Below are 19,923 nucleotides of genomic sequence, written 5' to 3'. Positions count from 1 at the left end.
TGACTTATTGTCCTGCATGTATCTCACTATTTAATTATGCAGAGCGTGTTATCAACTATTTTCCCGACACAGGCCATTGAGAAAAATAATAAATAGCATCAGGAGGAGGAGTTACAAAATGACTTATCACAAACAACAAATGTGTTTATCACTTAATTTCATTAAACCCTGACTGTTGTTTGTGCATATGAACAAACATATGCCACGCTAACAGAAGTACAGATCATTAGCCTTCTTGGAAAATGTGGGCGGGGCCTCTGAAAAGGCTCTGCCTACTGCCTCCTGACTGGAATCTTATTGACTCTACCAGTAACTAAAGCAGGGACTGGGAGACCTGGACGGGAGTGACTGGGTAGATCTGGAGCAGGCTTAGGCCAGTGTCGGACACAGAGCTGGATCCGAGCGGCTGAAAGTGCGGCCCAGCTGAGCCCTCACTCCGCGGTAGGATGAGGAGCAGCGTGACGGGCCCCCTGCTGGCCCCCTGCTGGCTGGAGCGGGGCCAGCTGAGGTGGTCGGGGCATCTGTTCAGGATACCCCCAGGCACGTCCTGTTGGAGGGGTTCCATGTGCGCCCAACTGGGAGGAGATCCCAGGGCTGACCCGGGACAGGCTGGAGGGAGGAGGTCTCCCTTGGGGGCCTGGGACTGTCCAGCCGTCCCACCGGAGCAGCTGGTGGAGGGCCTCCAGGGAGGGGGACCCGGAGCTGCCCTACTTACCCTATCGCCCGAGTTAAGGTAAAGACCATATGGGAAATAAAAGGGGATGGATGGACTTTAGGAGAGACGCGTTACTCACAATGCCGTTCTGAACACTGAAGCCCAGCTGGAACTTGAGGTCGGGTCTCTTGATGAGCACGGTGGTGACAGGAGGGCAGCTGACGATGCTCAGCTTCACCTTCACCAGGGTCTTTAACCCCTGAAGTACACAACAACACAACCACACATCTCTCTGCAACCAAAGCTTTTTCCCCAAATACAAGACCAAATTTCCTGTGTGTGTGTGTGTGTGTGTGTGTGTGTGCGTACGTGCTACGTGTTAGATCTCAATCGCGAGGATGAGAGTCGAATATGAAAATGCTGGCTTAAAACTCTCGTCTAAAAACATAAACACACATAAACACACATGCTATACTATACATCGACACTTCTAGACGTCATTGAAAACCTAAACGGGGAAGCGGCGTCCGGCGGGACGGACAGGAAGGTGGGCTGGGGGAGGGGCTACCTTGATGATGCCCTGGCAGGTGGCCAGCGGCAGCCCCACCAGGCTGGTGTCGTTGATGGACATGATCTGGTCGCCCACGCTGAGGCGCCCCGAGCGCGCGGCCGGCCCGCTGTTCAGCATGTTGGCCAGGATGACGGTGGGCAGGATGGAGCCCCACCCCGACTCCACGATCACCACGCCCAGCATCTCCCCCTTCTGCTTCTCCACGTACAGCTGCACGGCACAGCACAGCTCAGGGGAACGCGTCTGTTTGGCTCTTATGGTTTAAAGGGGTGATATCATGCTTTTTTTTTACCATTCCCTTTGCTTTAGGCTGTTATATGACGTATGTATACGTGTTTTACGTTTGATAAACCAGATAAATCCGAGCCAGGGGGAGTATTCGCGACCACCGAGAACAACCCTCAGTAAGTGCTTGAAACAGCTTGTTTCGCTCAAACTGTACTTCTGTGACAGTGTGACGTCAGACTGTCAGCCGTGCAGTGGGCGGTGCTGAAGTGCAGAAGTCGTGCGTCCCAGCGACCGGCAATGTTACAACTTCTCGGGGGTGTGAATTTGCCGACTCACGCGCAACGCGTCGACCATTCGCAACATCGTGGGCGTGCTGACCAATCACAGCAGACTGGGCTACTCAGGAGGCGTGCCATAAAGCGACATGACACAAAACAGACCTGTAACCCTATTCTAGTAGTTCACCAAAATGCAATTATTAACCCTAAAAAAAGCATGATATGGGATCTTTAAAGGGAATCAACCATGTTATGAATGATATTTGTTTGTGTTTCAGGTTTTTTTTCCTACCTCTTTACAGTTGTCAGAGTTTGAGAAATGAATGAGGTCATCGTTGTACATCTCCTGGGAGTTGATTATGTCACTGTATTGTTTCTGACTCAGGTCCTTGGGGTTGATGCCATTGGCTCGGAGGAACTCCCTGTAGGCCACGCTGAAAGCCTGACCAATGGACTGAGCGATGAGCTGCGCCTAGAGGAGGCAGGGGGAGGGCCTTAGGGTACACCATTACTCAGCACCAGAGAGGGTAAAGAAAACGCATGTAATCGTCGACTGAACTATATATAGAAACAGCAAACCAGATGCCATACCTTAGATGTCATCTCTTTGGGTGTTTTTCTCTCGTTATTGTTGTGTTTGTGCTCTAATGGTGCGAACACTCACGTCCTCCGACTCAAAGACGTAGCAGATCATCCGGTACTGGTTCTTGCTGTCGGCGGAGGACATGGAGGCCTCCGAGTCGTCCTGGAGGTTTCCCTGGGACATGCGTCGGCGGGCCATCAGCACCACGATGCTGCCGATGTCTGCGATGTAGGAGATGGTCCGCAAGGCACTGTCCATCATGGTCTCCTGAGGAGGACCGGGAGCAGAAAACGTACAATGTCAAAGTCTTTATCCGACCAAAATAAGAACATGTATTTGTATGAGCGGTGGAACGGGTGAAATGACTTCATTAAGTATTAGTTGATCTTTTAGTAGTGACTGACCTGCGTATCAGCGTTCAGCACCTTGACGGCTTTAGTGGAGATGAAGAGGTCCACCTCAGTGACCATTTGAGAGTCCTCATCTTGACTCTGTGTTGTTTTCACAGAATAAGGACGATAAACATGGCCATTTGATATACAATGTATGTTTCTATCACAGGTTTAATAATTTGACCTTACACCTTTTATGTAGCAGTCCATATACAAAACAGTAACGTTAAAAGCCTTACACTGAACGTTAGTCGTGTGCAAAAAAGGTGTAACAGCACCATCGTGTGGCGCAACAGCGTATAACACAGGTGTTACCCTATCTGGAGCAAGCCTTTACTGTTAGTCATCTCATGCTCATCTCATCTTGTTCGCTGACTTGGGTCCCTCTCTAGAAGACGCTCACCTTGATGTGGCTAACGGCCTCCTGGGCCTGCGTCATGCGTATGGACTTGGAGGGATTCTTATCGGACAGCACCTGCGTGCAGCCCAGGTAGTTTGCCGCGAATATGATCCCGTCAATGAGGTCCTCTGGCTCACAGGGGCCTGGGACTAAAGCCACAACAGCAGAAGACACACAGCAGCACACTCTTGTAGTTACATATGGAGCACAAAGCGTGTGTAAATGAAGCTCTACATGTTTGGCATTTACATGTAAGACTGTTACCGTCCACAAAGCTGGGGAAGGCGGCCGTTTCCTGTGTTTTCTGCAAAAGGTGGATATTGATTAGTGCTCCGTAGCATTGTGTCTACACTCATAGTATCGCTGTAGCTTCAGTTACAACAGCACTACCTTCCAGCAGACCTTTCGTGGGATTAGGACAATCACACCATCACAAAATCCCAATGTCACACATAAACATTTGACATTTTACATTTAGTAAGACAACTACAACTACAACTACTTACAACTATTCATTCACACATTCAAACACTGGCGGCGGAGTGAACCATGCAGGGCGACAGCCAGCTCCTCAGGAGCAGTTAGTGAGGTGTCTTGATCAGGGACACCTCGACACTCTAAGCTATAAGGAGCCGTAGATATAACTATTAATCTTCCGGTTACCAGTCAACCCGCTTTACCTCCAGAGCTACTGCTGCCCCCGCTAACACGTTGCAAACACGGCCATAAACAGAAGGAATATGTCTGTAAGAACCGCCTACTCTCTTTGTTTACCTCACATTTACACCAGTCGGGGTGCTGGCCCTTCACTGGGGGGTAACCACACGTTAAGCTTAAGCACCTCACCTGGGGGCTGCTGTTGTTCTCCTCTGGTGGGGGGGGCTCCTGCGGGCACGGGGGCCTGCTCGGCTGCTCGGGCCCCTCCTCAGCCATCGGGGCGGTCTGGCTCCTCTCGCTCTGCTGTACACATTCAGGACAGCACAACAGGACGAGCAATACTTGAACGCAAGGTAATTAACATTGATGCGTTATTCATAAAATGGAGTTTTGCATTTGTTTATCTCTGTGTTTATCTCTGTGTTTGTTTATCTCTGTGGAATTGAATATATTGTTTGCAACATCCCACTTATGTTCCTGTGTGACACTTGAGGGAGGCTGATATGGACTGAATGTACCGCCCACAGCCCAGAACAGGACACAGAACAGGATAAGAGACACCACGTTACCTGTGGGTTCTTCTCTGGCTGTCTAGCTCTGTCTGGGAGAGGATCCCTGTGCTGCGCTGGAGCTTCCTGCTCTGGGCTCTGTTTGGTGGCTCTGGAGTGACCCTCTTGTGGGTGTGCAGCCCCGTTGTCACGGGGGGCCGGGGACGGGACGGGGTTCTCTCTGGGCGCCGGGGCCTGCTTTGGGGGGACGTGCCTCGGGGGCGGGGCCTGCCGGGGCGGGGGCTGGGGTCGGCTTTTCACGCCATCAGATCTGGTTTTGGTCCGTGTGACGGCCTTCCTGCCGTCCTTCGGGGCCGTCTTTGGGTTGGGTTCGCCGCTGACGCCCGGTCCTCCTTTGGGGCCCGCGGCTCCGTTCTCAGCCTCCCCGGCCGGGCCCCCCCTCCTCCCTCTCCCGTTCGCCGGCCGCACCTTCTCTCTGGAGCCCCGGCGAGCGGCCTCGCACACCAGCCGCCTGCTGGCCTCTGACGGCGGCTCGGGGCTCCTGGCGACGGCCGCCCGGTCCTCTCTGAACCGCTCCTCGCCTCTCTTGCTGCCCCGCTGGGCGTCGCTGCACTGGTAGACGGACGCAGGGGCCGTCTCCTCGGGGCCCATGTCACAGTCCTCCTCTAGGTCCTCCACAAAGCGCACCCCGTCCAGCACCTCCTCTATCTCGTCCGAGTCGTCGATGAAGTAGCCCAGTCTCCGGATGGCGTCCGCCTCGCCGCCGCCGCCGGCGTGAGCGTGGCCGTGGCCGTCGCGCTCCCCTCCGGGCGGGGGGGCGGGGAGGGGAGGGGAGGGGGGCGGGTGGTGACAGAAGCGCGGGTCGGACAGGCGGGGCGGCTCGGCGTCGGGGCGCGCCTCCTGCCGATGCAGAGGGGGAGAGGGGGGAGGCGTCACGGGGCCGGACAGCACCTCCCCCGCCAGGGTGTGTTCTGCGTAGCTGCCCTCCTCGGAGGAGTACTGACTGTAGTAGCTCATGTTGACGTGTCCTCCCCCTCCTCCTCCCCCTCCTCCTCCCCGGTTGACGTGCAGGACCTCGTCGTAGTCCTGCTCCACGTCCGAGCCCACGTTGTCGTACTCGGAGCAGGTCTCCGCCTCCTCCATGTTCTCCGACTTCAGGAAGTAGTGCGTGGCAGGGCCGGGGGGGGGCGGCTGTCCATGGTCACTGTGGCTTCTCCTGGAGTGAGCCTGCTCCTCCCTCGCTAGGCTCCTCTGTTCCTCCTGGTGCTCATTCTTCCCCCTGCAGGCGGCAGGGCAGGGCGGAGAGCCGGGAACCAGGACTCTGTTAAGTGTGTCTGGCCTTTTTCCATGTGCCATATCTGGCCCAGTAAGACCACTACACTAAGCCCTGTGGGGACACCAAACACACAGACAAACGGGTTACATTATGGTTGACATGGTATAAACAGAAATAGACCTTGTTGACTCCTATGATGATTTGATTTGAATAATCAATGAGCCAATTAAATGGTTGAAAGGTTAAATTTGACGATGTAATTGAATCATTAAAATGATGACACCACGCCCAGCACAGACACGTGATCAGTGGCACCCTCACCAAAACAAGAAGGTGCAACAGTGACGTTCGACTGATGGACAGGTTGTTTGTCTCATAATTGTAACAAACAAAAAATACTGCATGATTATTTTATCCTCTAAAAGTTCAAAACATTTTACAATGTATAACGGACATGGACAACGGATCGTGATTCAGAACTAGACTAAGAAAAATAACAATGCCCCAGTATTTTCTTTGCAAAACAACACAGGCTCCCCAGAAACACAGGCTACCCGATCAGACCAAATGGTGAACTCTCCATGGTGCTGAACTGCCTCTGAAGCTCTGATCAATAACAGACACCCTAGTCTTCGGTGACGATCCTTCATATTTGGACGAGATTCTATCAGCCCTCACGCCAAACTTTTGCCGCAACTGCAGGGGTTTGTGGTCCACCATGGTTATGCCACAAAAGTGGATGTCGCGTTTACAAAATCCAGGCTGGGATCACCCCCAGATCTTAGATCTCTGCACTCCCTGCATTTCGGCTCCAACGTATCGAAGGTGATCGCATTGTGTTATCCATCCTCCAGACTGGATGCATTAACGCAGCGGTGCAAAATCAGATCGACCTTGATTTAAAAATATCGAGATTGCACTATGCTGGCATCTCACTCATGGGGCTGGGGTTCCACCTTAGGGTGCATAGCAAGCACTATTGTCTCGACCAGGACTACCGCAAGCATCACAGGCCTATGCATAGAAAGGTTATCCCCCCCCACCCCCCCACCGCCCCCCTCCCCCCCCCCCATCATATTATTCAATATGGCACTCACAAACATCGATCTGGACGGCGATCCTCCTCGCTTTTAAAACGCCTGCATCTTGATCTATCTGGACGGGAGGTGTGGGAATAAAAGGTGCGCCCTGGAATCTGTGTAGGAGATACACCCCCACTCCTGTGCGGTGTTGCCAGATTGGGCCAGATTTCCCGCCCAATCTGGCAACCCTGGTTGCAGCGCACTGCAGCCAAGGTTGCCAGATTGGGCGAAGCGGGGAAGCGAACACAGATACTGTGTTCGCTTCCCCGCTAAAATCTCCAGTTCACTGATCGAATGAAAACGAAAAAAAAAAAATGAATAAAATAGTAGAAATCCTGAGAAGGAATGGAAAAATGGAGCCACCTTAAATGTCCCTTTATCGTTAATATTTTCAAGTTGCCCTTTCTAAATTATTAATGTTGTAGGCCTATGGTACAATGGTTTATCAAAATGTCACTCACCGTCTTCCTGAATGCATCATAGACAACTATTCTGTTTGAAATTGTTGTTTTAGATTAGCTTTTTAGAAAAAAAAATCAATGTTTATTTTTACGCTGTGATGTGGTAGTTGATCTTTGATCGACTACTACAGTCTATCCACGCTCTGCGCTCTGCTAGTCGTCTGAGGCGCGGTAGCCTACACAGTGAGCTAGCTTTATGTTGTTGTTATGATGTCGTTAAGTGCATGAGTATCCGTCTAATTAGCCAGAAATCAAAAAAATGTAAGGTACATATGTAGAGACTATGTCTAAAATATCAGCTTTTAATCAAAGCGACGATGTATACGACTTGACTTTAGTTATAACGGAACACGTCCATGTAGCGGTAACTTTGAATCTCCCCGTTGGTGGACCACGCAGTGGGTCTACGTGACACCTTCCGACATGAGTGAAAGAAACAAACCCAGAAACCGTTTATCCCTGTCTAAGGGCAAGAAGAAAGTAAACCAAAGTAATAACTCATCCGCCAGTGTGACAACTCCCATCACTTCGTTCTTTAAGAACACGCCCCCAGCAGAAGTGGCCTGTCCTCTGTGCGGCCAGCTGGTACCCAGGCTCAGCATCAACAATCACATCGATTTGCAGTGCAAGAACTTCCAGAGAGCAGACGATGCTGCCCCAGCAGGTAATGATTCCATTGTACCCCGTAAAGAACTGTCCCCCAAAGTAAATGGAGTTAAATCACATGCCCCAGACGTGTCTTCTCAGTCTGAAGAGAACAAGGAGATCAAAACAAGTCCTTATTTTAAAAAGCACCGCACTAGACAGATGACGCGAGAGAAAAGCAATTTGTCAGTGGTGAAACAGCTCGACCTTGGTGCTCTTTCCTCCAAGTTGTGTAGAATACGTGAACATGGGGAGAACAGAAAGATACCAAATACGGATGGATGTAACTCAGAGCTCAGCAGTTCACAGAAAGAAAATTTGTGTGATGGTCTCGATGACAACAAAGCCTGCTCAATAACCGCTGATCTGACACCACAGGTTAGCCATAGTGAGAAGAACTATACCTCAATTACAAGCCCACAGTGTTTAGAAAATGAACACATCATGGAAGTAAACAAGTCTGAAGAAGTGACCATCCATCCAGTATTTTCTCCGGGGCTGCCCTCTCCTTCCTCTAAGAGAAAAGCAGAACTTCCTGGGACGTCCATGGATAAAATGTCAGTTTCTAGCAAAAAAGCTAAACTCGAGGGGATAAGTATCGAATCAAACATGATGCTCTCCAGCCAAGAACAAACAGAGATCTCTGACACCAGCAACCAACAAAAGGAACCATCTACAGCTTCTTGCTTATGGAATAAACCACAGAAAGTCCACAAGAAAGTGGATAAAAGCTTGGATGGAGCTGAAACGTCTGAACATAGCGCTGTGGAACCCAGCAAGGACTCTGAAAGTATTAATAGCTCCAGATTACCGTACTACCTCCGTAACTTCCGGACCGTTCTAGAGGCGGTGCTGGAGAACGAGGACGACAGAGAGCTCTTTAACCAGGAGGACCTGTCGTCGATACACGCCTTTGAAAAACTCTCAGGTAACTTGAAATCCAATGTTTTTTATCATTTCTTTATCGTTTACCCTAGCTTCACTCACGCCTATTTCCCTTTTAAAAGTCATGGGACAGAAGCTGTACGTGAGATTGTTTCAAAGGAAACTGAAATGGCTCCAAGTGAATCGACTGGATTATGAAGAAATATCCAAGGACCTGGGACCTGTCGCTCAAGAGCTGGTGGATTGTGGCTTCCTAGAGAAAGGTTTATGAAATGACAAATTAATTGTACATCACAATATTATTAACCTTATTATTAAATGTTTCATGTGGTAATAAACGTTGGTTTATCCGGACCCCTCCTTGTTGCAGAGAGTGACCTGCAGGATCTGGGTGAGGTTCTGGACCTTCTCCTGGCCCCAGATCTCAAAAGTCTTGCGAAGACCTTCCATCTGAGCAGCTCGGTGACTCAGAAGCAGCAGCTGGTGGACGGGCTCCAGCGTCTGAGCCGTCAGAAGTCCCTCTTCAGCCTGGCCGCGGGTCAAAACAACATTGGAGCCGTCATTCTTAAGAGGTCTGAACAAAAGAGAATCCAGGGATCATTCAATCCACAGGTCAGTTCACTCACACCATTATAGCACACTGAATGATCCTCCTTGAACCTACAGGGCAAAGCAGCTGGCAGGCTTCTGTGTGCGTCTGCGTCGAGGTCCGCGGGCTGTGTTCTCCAGAGTGCTGCTGCTGTTCTCTCTGACGGACGGCATGGAGGAGGAGGAGATGGGCTCTGGGGGCCAGGGTCAGCTGTACACCATCCTGCTGGTCAACTCCGGCCGACTGGCCTTCCCTGACTACACCGTGAAGCGCTGCGCCAGGCTCTTCCAGGACAGGGATGACCTTATAAGGTGGGCTGCTGCGGCCAGAAATGGCACTTGAGTTTTGTAATTTTGTGATGCAGTTTAAATCGTGTATATTACTCATCTTTAATGGTTCTTTACTGTAAATGTGTTTAATTTTAAATGGTTTTCTCCCCATGCTACCAATCATTGTTTCTCCTGTTAAATATATCTAAAATAAAATATATATAAATATATGTAATATTTCAACAAACAGTAACAAAGTATCGATGTTCAAATATGAATGTAATATATAATGTATTCAATGAAATAAATTGTGATATTTAATTTTATTATTATCACTCACCCCCATGTTTAATTATTTATATATATAAATTAGAGATCCTGAATTGTTATAGTAACATTACATGCATATTCATCGATTGAAAATGACTCAACCTGGTGAGTGCAGGTATGAGGCGGCCATGCGGGCCCTACATGAGGTGGTCACAGCGATGCAGGGGGGCCAGTGGGAGGAGGCCTGTGACCTTTACAACGCAGCCAAGACCGCCTGGCAGGAACTGGGAAACACCCACGACCTCACGTGAGTACCACACACACCATGCCATCTACTGATCATATCAGGTGGGCAGGATAGTCCAGTGGTCATGGTTTTCTCCCAACCGGAAGGTTCTGGGTTCGAACCCCAAAGTCCACAGCCTACCTACAGGCATCATTGAGCAACACCCCAGACCCCTACCATAATGAAATGTATCCGAAAAGTATTCTCTGTGACTTGCTATGCGGATAATATAGCCTTAATGGTTGAATTGTAATAAAATTGTACACACAGCAAGTTCAAAATCTTTATTGTCCCCATGTGGAGATGAGTCGGGCAGCTGGAGCACACATCCAGCACCATACACATCCCCCTGCACCCGCCACGACGAGGAGCTCAACATGAAGTTCAAATAAAAACACAAAGACAAGAGGCTCATCATTACCAGTAGTCAGCGATAAAATAAACCAATGGCCACAGGACAGAGGGGTTCCTTGGCCTGGTTGGTTCCCCCATGGCATTCTGGAGGGCTGGCCCAGGGAGCACATCCTATTAATGATACCCTTCAGCTGGTCCTGTCCCAGCGCACTGATTCACTGACCACTGTCACCAGTATAGTATACCTGGTTGTTTTCTATTACAAAGAGATCACATTTAAAAACCAGGCCACCTTACAAAATAAAAGTCACAAAATATTAAATAAAAGCTTTAACAGAGATAACAGTTCATAACAGTATTAACAGTAAATCAAATGCTTCATAAGAAATATAACCAATGCTCCACCTTGTTGCAAATGGTGTCAGTGTTGACCTCAAAACGTAATTCATTGTCAATAACAGTCAAGGTACGTATAATTGTCCACAATCTGTATGTCAGTGCCAGCCCATGATGTTCAGATCTAGCTGGAGGTTAGCAAGATGCTTCTCTGCCAGCAGGTGGGGCTGGATATGTTAAAATCCAATGAGAAGTCAATCGACAGAAGCCTACCATGTTGGTAAAGCAGATGGATCACCCCTCTCCCTGCTATGTGGGGAATTAAAAAGGATGAAGCAGGCACTCTACCTGTCCTAAAATCCTTTTACAAACCTGTTTCATTAGGAGAGATTTTGGTTCCCTTTAAAGAAAGAGAAATGTGAAAGTCTTAGGAACACTCCCACACATATTGGCTGGTCCTGAGCGTTTTCTTACTTTTGTCTCCTGGCAGCAGCAGTTTTCCCATGAATCTATGTATAATCACCTGTAAAAAAAAAGCATGAAAATGTAAACAAGTTAAAAGACTGTTGCCATCGGCAAGCTGCCTGTACTTCTTACATCTTACAACCATCAATAGCTAAGACCTTGTTGTTGCCCTCGTCACATGACCCTGTCATCGTTTTCAGCCATCTGTGTATTCAGCTGCTACCTCTATTTTATCCTTGTAAGTTACGTTTTCTTTATCTCTACCCTCACCAGTCATATCCCTCTCAACAAAAGCAGACTGCCACTTACCTTACTTACTTGCCACTTATGTCAGGTTTGAAGGGACTTAGACACCCACTGCTTGTTCTTAGGCTAAATAGTCAGTGTTTAAGAGGGGATAACAGAGACCAATTGCAATGTAACTTTACACCGCGTCTGACAATGAATCAATACTGGCTGGCAGAAGGTGGACCGTGTTGTGATCTGGGGATCTTCTATGCCCCCCGATGGAGCCAAAGGTCCAAGCTTGTGCTGTTAAGAGTATTATGTATTGTCTTAGTCGTCAATATGATAGATTACAACCATTGTTCAACCGAGAATATTGGGTTGGCACTTAGAAGTGGATTCAGTGACGGTTTTCAGGTTAATCTAGACTACAGTGACAAATAGTTAGGGAAACTCTGGGAAGGTAGACCGGATCTCTGGTTGATTGTAAAGGCATGCATCGCCACCCAGAGACTTTCCCGTCTACTGTATACAGGAAAGTATATATATATTGATTATTATGAATATCCAATCATCGTACATCAGTGGTGGTGATGTACATCAGTGGTGGTAGTTTTATGTTATTGTTTACAATTCCACCAAAGTTGGTGTCATTAAATATCAGATCAACAGGATTGTTCCCTGAACTCCATTCAAAGGTAGCAGGATATCACAGGAGTGTTGAATCAGTCCCTGGTTACAACTCAGGGAAGTCAATTCAATAACTTGGAAAAGGATCTCCATTTCTTAACCATCTCACCTGTCATCAGTTTAAATCCACTGCGCTCAAACTTGGAATCCTCAGGATATCTTCAACGATAAAACAACGTACATGCACCTGCCCCCACCTGCTGCCGATTCGCCACAGAAGCAGCCCCTTCCTGTACCAATGGCGCTGCTAACTCTTCGTTGTGTTCGGCCAGTCACCAGGAGCAGCCCCTTCCCCGTACCGATGGCACTGCTAACTCTTGGTTGTGTTCGGCCAGTCACCAGGAGCAGCCCCTTCCCCATACCGATGGCACTGCTAACTCTTGGTTGTGTTCGGCCAGTCACCAGGAGCAGCTGCCTGTGTTCCTGCGCTGCTTCACCACTGGCTGGGCATACACTCGCATCCTCTCCCGGGGGGTGGAGATCCTGCAGAGGCAGCGCTGCTATAAGGTTTGCTCCATAGCTTCTGTTCTTTTAGCCTGACAACAAAGATCCTACATATGGGTCCATGGGTACCAAGCACAACCAGCAACACTGAGGATGCCAGTGGAATGATGAAGTAGATAAATGGGTATCCATCAGTGGCACTGAGGTACGTGGTTTGTTGTAGGAGGCGGTAGAGGAGCTGCAGTCTCTACTAGCTCAGACGGTGTACTGTCCTGACAGCCGGGGCCGGTGGTGGGACAGACTGGCTCTGAACCTCCAGCAGCACCTCAAGAAACCTGAGCAGGTGAGCAACAATGGGTTATATGGTAGGCTGACCTAAGTAGTATATTATACTGGGTTTAAATGGAATCTTTAAAGGACAATTCCAGTATTAGGCCCCTTTCTGGGTTGGCTAGGATGAAATGGAGTGGTTGACACCGAAATTTAGACTATTGGTCCTGTGTCAGTTATTTGGCTCATTTAGAATCGCCCCTGCCTGCTTCAGAATGGCTGGCTATGGGCATGAACAAACCTGTCCTTAAAACAACCCAAAACTTTTTTTTCAATTATATTCTCACAAGGGTTTTAAATAACTTGAATTCCAATGCATTTCATTTAATAAAGGCGAGGAGTTACTATATTGAAATAAGTATAATTTAATGAAATTCGATAATAGATAAGGGGCTCCTCGAAAACCACATAGGGGCCTGTATAAATGAAGAATAGGGTTACTGACCTCATGAGGGGAGGGCGTGGTGCTGCGGTACAGCGAGGGGGGGGGGTTGGGTTTGGAGCAGACGGGGATGTTAGCAACTCTGTAGAAACACTGTAGCACACAAACACTTGTAAACGTACTGAGTCACTACAGGCAATGGAGAAAGAACTGGAAAAAAACAGTAAACGTCAGCACATCCTTGACTAACTCAGTCACAGTTAATCACTCAGGTTATACATGTACCATAACTCAAAACAAGTCATTACCGTCCAACTGGATAATTGATATGAGAGCATACTAAATATATGAATAAACTGTTGGATATATCGTAACTCTGCTCTGCCAAAACTCCTGCAACTTTTCTTTCTCTCTTATATTTTCATCCATCTGTCCCTGTTTGTTTGCTCCCCCTCCTCCCCCTCCTCCCCTCATGAATACAGGCGATTTGTGCCATCAGAGATGGGCTGGCAGACCCCCTGGTGCGGACAGGTCATCAGCTGTCCCTTCACCAGAGAGCAGTCCGGATGAAGGAGTCTCCTAGCATGAAGAAACACCTTGTGAAGCTCAAAGAGCTGCCAACTATCGACGTCACCGATGTCACACACGTATGTCTGAAGCCCACATGTGGTCATGGTCACAACTGGGTTTTCTTCCTTAGATATTGCTTAGCCTGCATGTCATTTTTTCATGAGTAAAACCCATCCATGTATGGCTTAATTTACCCAGTGAATGTTTTTCTCTATGAATCAATAAGGAGAATTTTGAACAACAATGATTCAGTTAAACCTTAAAGGGTTTGGCCGGCTTGCTAGACCCCAGGGTAATTGTTGATGTCTATTATTGGTCATGTTGGTCAGGTTGTTCAACCCCCTCTCACTGATTACAAGCAATCCAGCCATTGACATCATTCTATACCAAACAAGTGTTTAGCAGCACTATATAGTATATTATATTTATATATTATTTATATATGTCCACAAACGAACAATTCCAAGATGTGAATCTGTGTTTACAGGCCACTTTGCATGCTCACCGACTTGAGACGGAGAGGCATGCAGTTAGGATTCTTGAAAGTGTAATGTCACGAGCAGGTCGGTGTATTTAGAATCGACATGTGGATTATTTATTGCTTCGCAACGCTTGCAATGGGCTGTCTCAGTGAGGGAAAAGTTCAAATTGTGCTCAGTTGAAATTCAAATGGACCTTGAACTGAGCACTCATTTAGATTCACAAGTGATACATTTTGCTGTGTTCTAATCAGTTAAAAACACCCCCTCATTCTGAGCTGCTCTGCACTCAGAATTCTGAATCATCTCACTGCCACACAGCCACCCTCTTCATTCAGGATTCTGAATCATCTCACTGCCTGTAACCACCATCTTTGCTCAGAACACTAACTGCACACCTCAGTCTCAAAGTGAGAATGCACAATGGCGTGTGTACACAGAATCGAAACGTATGGATTTGTTCATCTCTCGGCCCTATTGAAGGGAGCAACCTAGCCAGGGCAGTTTGTATGTGCTTACTGTTGTTAGACAAAACGTACATACAGCTGTGGGAGCTGCCAAAGACTTGGAAAATAATGGATGTCACAGTACGTTTACATGCACAGCTTAATCCGATTAAAGCATAAATCGACTATGCTCCTCAATTGGACAACTGCAATTGCTCGGTTATACATGGTGGTGAGAAAATCAATCAATTGGCCGAAGCTTGTCCTACCCCGGTACGATAGGTGGCGCTGTACCCATTTCAACTCGTGGTAATAGAGCCACCGGCTGAACTCTTTACGTCACCAGCAACAACAAACTCAGGCGGCATTCGAGAAAGATGTTTTCAGCAGACAGCTGTCAGTTCACTTCGGGTCATTTCTCCGACACTCCATTGTTCCGACCTCTCGGTCGTATGCGGACTCCTCCGGTGGTAGAGCAGCCAGAGGAGTCCAGCCGGAGGAGTCCGCATACGACGAGAGGTCGGAACAATGGAGCGTCTGAGAAATGACATGGACCCGAAGTGAACTGACCGCTGTCTGCTGAAAACATCTTTCTACACGGGAGCCTGCATACGGCAACAATCCCTTTCTCCTCCATGTCACAGTTCAATCTGGACTTAAGAGAGTCAAAGTCAAAGTTCCTTTCCCCCAATTCCTTCTCCACTACGAGTCTTTACATGTGTGCGCAATGAATGAAGAAAGATCGTAAACACGTCGGAAGAAAAAAACATTTATTTTGACAGATGCCCGTTACTACTTTACAAACTTGTTGATGACCAACATTTAGAAAAACATGTACTTTTAATTCAGCCTTGGGTTAAATCGAAGCGTAGTGTGTACTGAATGCATGTTGATGATGATACACTTCTTATAGGGGGTATCTACATTGGCACGACACCGGCTTCCTCCATCTTCTGCGCAATCTTTTTAAATAAATCGCTGTTTCTCGTTTTCCGACGGTGACAACAACACGACTACCGTCTCCTTCTACTTCCGGCTCATGGCCCCCGGAAAAGATCTCGAGCATGCGCAGAACGTGAACTCCGTTAAGCGATACGATGCTGATATACATGCAGGTAGAATGCCGACTATGAACGACTTATCTCAGCGCTCTTACGCCTGGTGCACACTGTAGAGTTAGGTGGTTCTATAAGCACGGAGAGAGGGTGTACTCTTTAAGCATGACTTTATTCCCGTGCCTTGTTTACAACCCACCAAGCCTAACCGCTAGGGGGCAACGTCACATCCTGTGTCATATAAAATCCCTTAACACTACATCCCCATTTCTAAGATCAGTTGTACTGATATATAACTCAAGATTAACCTAACACCTCTGTACTGTAACTGACTATATCAAAAGTTAACTGTTCCAAGTCTCAAATATTCCTGTAGAACTATGAATCAAATTGTATCTTATGAACAATAAGCATATGAACATTAACTGGAAAATCTGAACTAAGAAGGTGGGGTAGACTGCCCAATCCTCCTACTGAGTGTGGGGGTTTATTCTGCCCCATATAAATCACTGTCTTACCAGGGGTACCTGCTATTTAGCCACAAAGTCCTTCAGGTACCCTGGAGGTCCTGGAGGCTCTCTCTTGCAGGGTAGCATGCCGGAGGCTCAGGACTGCGTGGCTGAACTGGGCCCTGCTCTGCATGATCTGGACTCACTGGCTGACCAGTAAGTTGCTCTGGCTCTGGTAGGATGGTCTGGTGGGATGGTCTGGTAGGATGGTCAGCGTTGCTGGCACCACTGGCGTAGTGACGAGGTGGTTTTGGTTGCGGCGCAGGATCGTTCAGGGAGTGTCAATGACGTATGACCTTGGTGCTTCCGCCTGTCTTATCACTGTCCCCTTCTCCTTTGTGTCTTTTACCCAGACATGGTCGCCTGGTGTCTTGTGAGATGTTGAGCTCTGTGTCTTTTGTTGAAGTTCCAGCTCAATCTCTGTCTATTCTTCTGTTCCTCCTCTTTGAGTTTGGTTATGTCGGTCCAGCCTGGGTTGAGAAATTATATCCGTTCATGTTCAGATTTTTGTGCGAAGTAGATTGGATAAAGGTGTTTACATGCATTTTACAAGTCCTGTTGAGGTCTTATTCGTTTATTTACCCGATTATGACTCTCCATGTGTACGTGCTGACTGGCTCACCAATGGCCCAATTTCCGAATGTGTGTGCTCAGCTAAAGGGAGTGAGTTGAACAAAAATAAATGCTGATTTACATCTCGACATAGATAATAGCTGCATCTCAATTCAGGGGCCGCATCCTTTGAAGGCTGCATTTGAAGACCGTCACAGCGGCACGTCAAGACGCGTGAGACAAGGCTGTCTCATTTCGAAGGCTCTGTCAAATGCGGCCGAGAAATGCAGCCTTCTTTTCCCGGATTTGAAGGGTCCACCGGCTGGATCCTTCACGGCCCAACGTATCCCAAGATTGATTGCTCGTTGGATTTTTTTAAAATAAAGTTGGGACTATTTTAAATATGTAGCTTTATTGTCAAAGTTAAATGACATTAACACTAGCCATATAACGTTAAACTAATTAACGTTATATATTATATAATTATTATATAATGGCTCCATATTTCTCCTCCGCCGTCCGGTTTGAACCGCAGCTGTCAGGGTTGCTAGGTGACAGGAGCGGCGCTTCGTCACACAAGGTAAAGGGTGTTAACGGCTTGTTACGCAAACTGGAAATGCTCCGTAGGCCAGACCGTCGCATTTAAAAACTCTCGTTCGGAATTGAGACACAGGCAGCCAATGTCAACCTTTACCCAAGGGTCTTAGCAAACCGGCCAAATCCTTTAAGAAAACAACTTTACATCGTGCAGATTTGAACATGAAATGATGTACCTGTGGCTCTCTGTTGGTGCACTGGTCTCCTTCAGGTGACTATCCGAGGTCAGCTGTTTCCACACGAGGGCGGCACAGGGAAGAACGTTTTCCTAATGCCTGCAGACCAGGTAGGAGAGCACAGCAATGCCACCATCATGTGCTCCGTGGAAGAGCTGTCGCTGGCACACTACTGCAGGCAAGGTTTTGACCAAGGTAGGCACTGCTTCCCCCTGTCCATCCCTCCGTCCTGACAATCAAACTGTAAGTAAGTGTTTCTAACATGCCGCTTATAGGGATCCATGGGGAGGGCTCAACATTCTCAACCCTGTTTGGCCTTCTATTATGGGATGTCATTTTCATGGAGGGTATTCCAGATGTTTTCCGAAATCTCTACCAGGTGTGTGTAATAAAGTGATTGTCTCATCATGTTTAATTATATAAATTCACCAATATGAATGAACACGAGACTCACACAAACCTGTCATCTCCTCTGGCAGACATGTCCGTTGGACCTTTTCACTGATTGTTTCTATGGGAACCGGAGAGAGCCTATCGAGACACGCGTGCAGCTGCTTCGTGAAGCTTCAGTGGAAGTGCTGCATAGCATGATGGAAGACGTGTGGACATGTCACATGGGCAAAGCGTGTTCACTGGTCAACTGGGAGCGCTTCTCTAGCCTGCAACAGGCACAGGTAGTGATCTTAGATGTTTTATACATCGTACCATAATGAGTTTGTTTATGCTTCTACTGCTGTGAAATTGGCAAGCAGCACACCACGTACTCACAATATTTTCCTTAATGCACATTTGAAACGACATCGTCAAACATTTCATGAGCAGATCTAATGACCGATGTAATTTAGTCTAATGTGTCCTTTAACAGTGGGAGGTAGAAGGGGCCACATGGAGTCTTTAATAACCTAATACTTCATGTGTATTGTCTTGGCAGAGTCTGGTGTCATGCCTGGGAGGAGCTTTCTTGGCAGGAATGATCACACGCATGGCAAAAGATTACAGGCATTGCCGAGCAGGCCTGCCAGACCTGGTGGTGTGGAGCACATCGGCCAACAGCTACAAAGTGAGATGGCATCAAAGTTCAACTCTCTGTTAAGCTTTCTGTTTTGTTTCTAGTATTGATGTTGCAACTCCTAGAACTCAGAACGGTTTGTTAGCCAAGGGACAATGTGCGTGGCCCAGGACCCGGAACCCTGTGCACTGATGGGAAGTCCTTTTCTGTGCATGTGTTCCAGTTGGTGGAGGTGAAGGGGCCGAGCGACCGGCTGTCCCAGAAGCAGCAGATCTGGCTGGACGAACTCCAGAAGCTGGGGGCGGACGTGGAGGTGTGCCATGTGACCGCCATCGGAGCTAAAGGATTCTCTGTTGAAAGAAAATAGTGCCATGGTATTTTATTGTATTGTCTTTAAATTGGGCAGAAGCTTTCTATTTGGGGGCTATTAAGGACAATTGATTGCCATCAGTAGGAAAAGTATGTTCAATTATAATGTAATAATAATAAACAATTCTATACAATATTATTTGATATTGATGATCATATATATATGATGATTGGTGTAGCCAAAAAAAAAGCCTAAAAAATGTATTGTCTTACAATGTGCTTACTTTCCATGTAGAAAAAGAACATGCCATTAAACACTATTTTCTAGTTGGACCTCCATGTCATATAACACTACAACAAATACAATCCTAAATGTTAACCACTTTAACCACTCCATTGAAAATGTGTTCTCGTTACCTGTAAAGAGAAAATGAAAGACCCAATAAAATAGTATTTGGATAAATGGCGTTGTACAGTATCTAAAGGATAATAGGATAATCAACTTGACTTTCATAACTTGGGGAGATCTCAAGCCACTGTGCTGGTGTTCATCTTAGACTATAATTAATGGGTGCCATTTAACAGCATCGTATGTTTAGCACGTTCTACCTAATATGGCCACTCAGAGATTTACTTGTTGTGTCTTGGATTCCCTCATGCAAGGGAGCAGTACTGAGTTAAGTGTTTCGCTCAAGGACACTTCAACAAGCCAGAAGGGAGCTTGACAAACGAGCCAGTCAGCCCCCTGAGATACTGTCGCCACTTACATACTTGGCTGATGATTAATATGCATTACTTTGACTTTGTGCCTTTCACACTGTACAAAGCTCCTTCTGTGCCATAAGTGCTTAACATCCCATGAGGAATTTGAAATAATATTTTTCTTCCCATAATTATTGAATGACTGAATATCATGGAATCTGTAATGCACATTCCTGCAATAGTGAAAAGGTTTGTAA

General features: G+C 47.4%; 1 protein-coding gene across 1 annotated transcript; it reads left to right on the top strand.

Moving 5' to 3' along the window:
- The first annotated feature begins 7,267 nt into the window (after window positions 1-7,267).
- On the top strand, window positions 7,268-19,339 carry fan1 (FANCD2 and FANCI associated nuclease 1). Its single transcript, XM_084477038.1, has 13 exons — window positions 7,268-8,665; window positions 8,745-8,885; window positions 8,993-9,194; window positions 9,289-9,522; window positions 9,926-10,057; window positions 12,505-12,613; window positions 12,774-12,893; window positions 13,745-13,909; window positions 17,682-17,841; window positions 17,922-18,025; window positions 18,126-18,320; window positions 18,578-18,706; window positions 18,879-19,339. Exons 1-13 carry the CDS (start codon window positions 7,516-7,518, stop codon window positions 19,020-19,022), a joined length of 2,985 nt encoding a protein of 994 aa, XP_084333164.1. The 5' UTR covers window positions 7,268-7,515; the 3' UTR covers window positions 19,023-19,339.
- The last annotated feature ends 584 nt before the right edge of the window (window positions 19,340-19,923 follow it).

This window comes from Micromesistius poutassou (genome assembly GCF_964030765.1).
Source record: "Micromesistius poutassou genome assembly, chromosome: 13".
Classification (NCBI taxonomy): domain Eukaryota; kingdom Metazoa; phylum Chordata; class Actinopteri; order Gadiformes; family Gadidae; genus Micromesistius; species Micromesistius poutassou.
The sequence above is the reverse complement of the archived record's forward strand: the minus strand, read 5'-3'. Positions and strand labels throughout refer to the sequence as shown.

Bases quoted from the DNA above. Each gene is read 5' to 3' on its own strand.
- fan1 (XM_084477038.1), top strand. From the start codon at position 7,516: ATGAGTGAAAGAAACAAACCCAGAAACCGTTTATCCCTGTCTAAGGGC. The intron at 8,886-8,992 runs GTTTATGAAATG...TCCTTGTTGCAG, and splicing joins TTGTGGCTTCCTAGAGAAAG to AGAGTGACCTGCAGGATCTG. The intron at 12,614-12,773 runs GTTTGCTCCATA...GGTTTGTTGTAG, and splicing joins AGAGGCAGCGCTGCTATAAG to GAGGCGGTAGAGGAGCTGCA.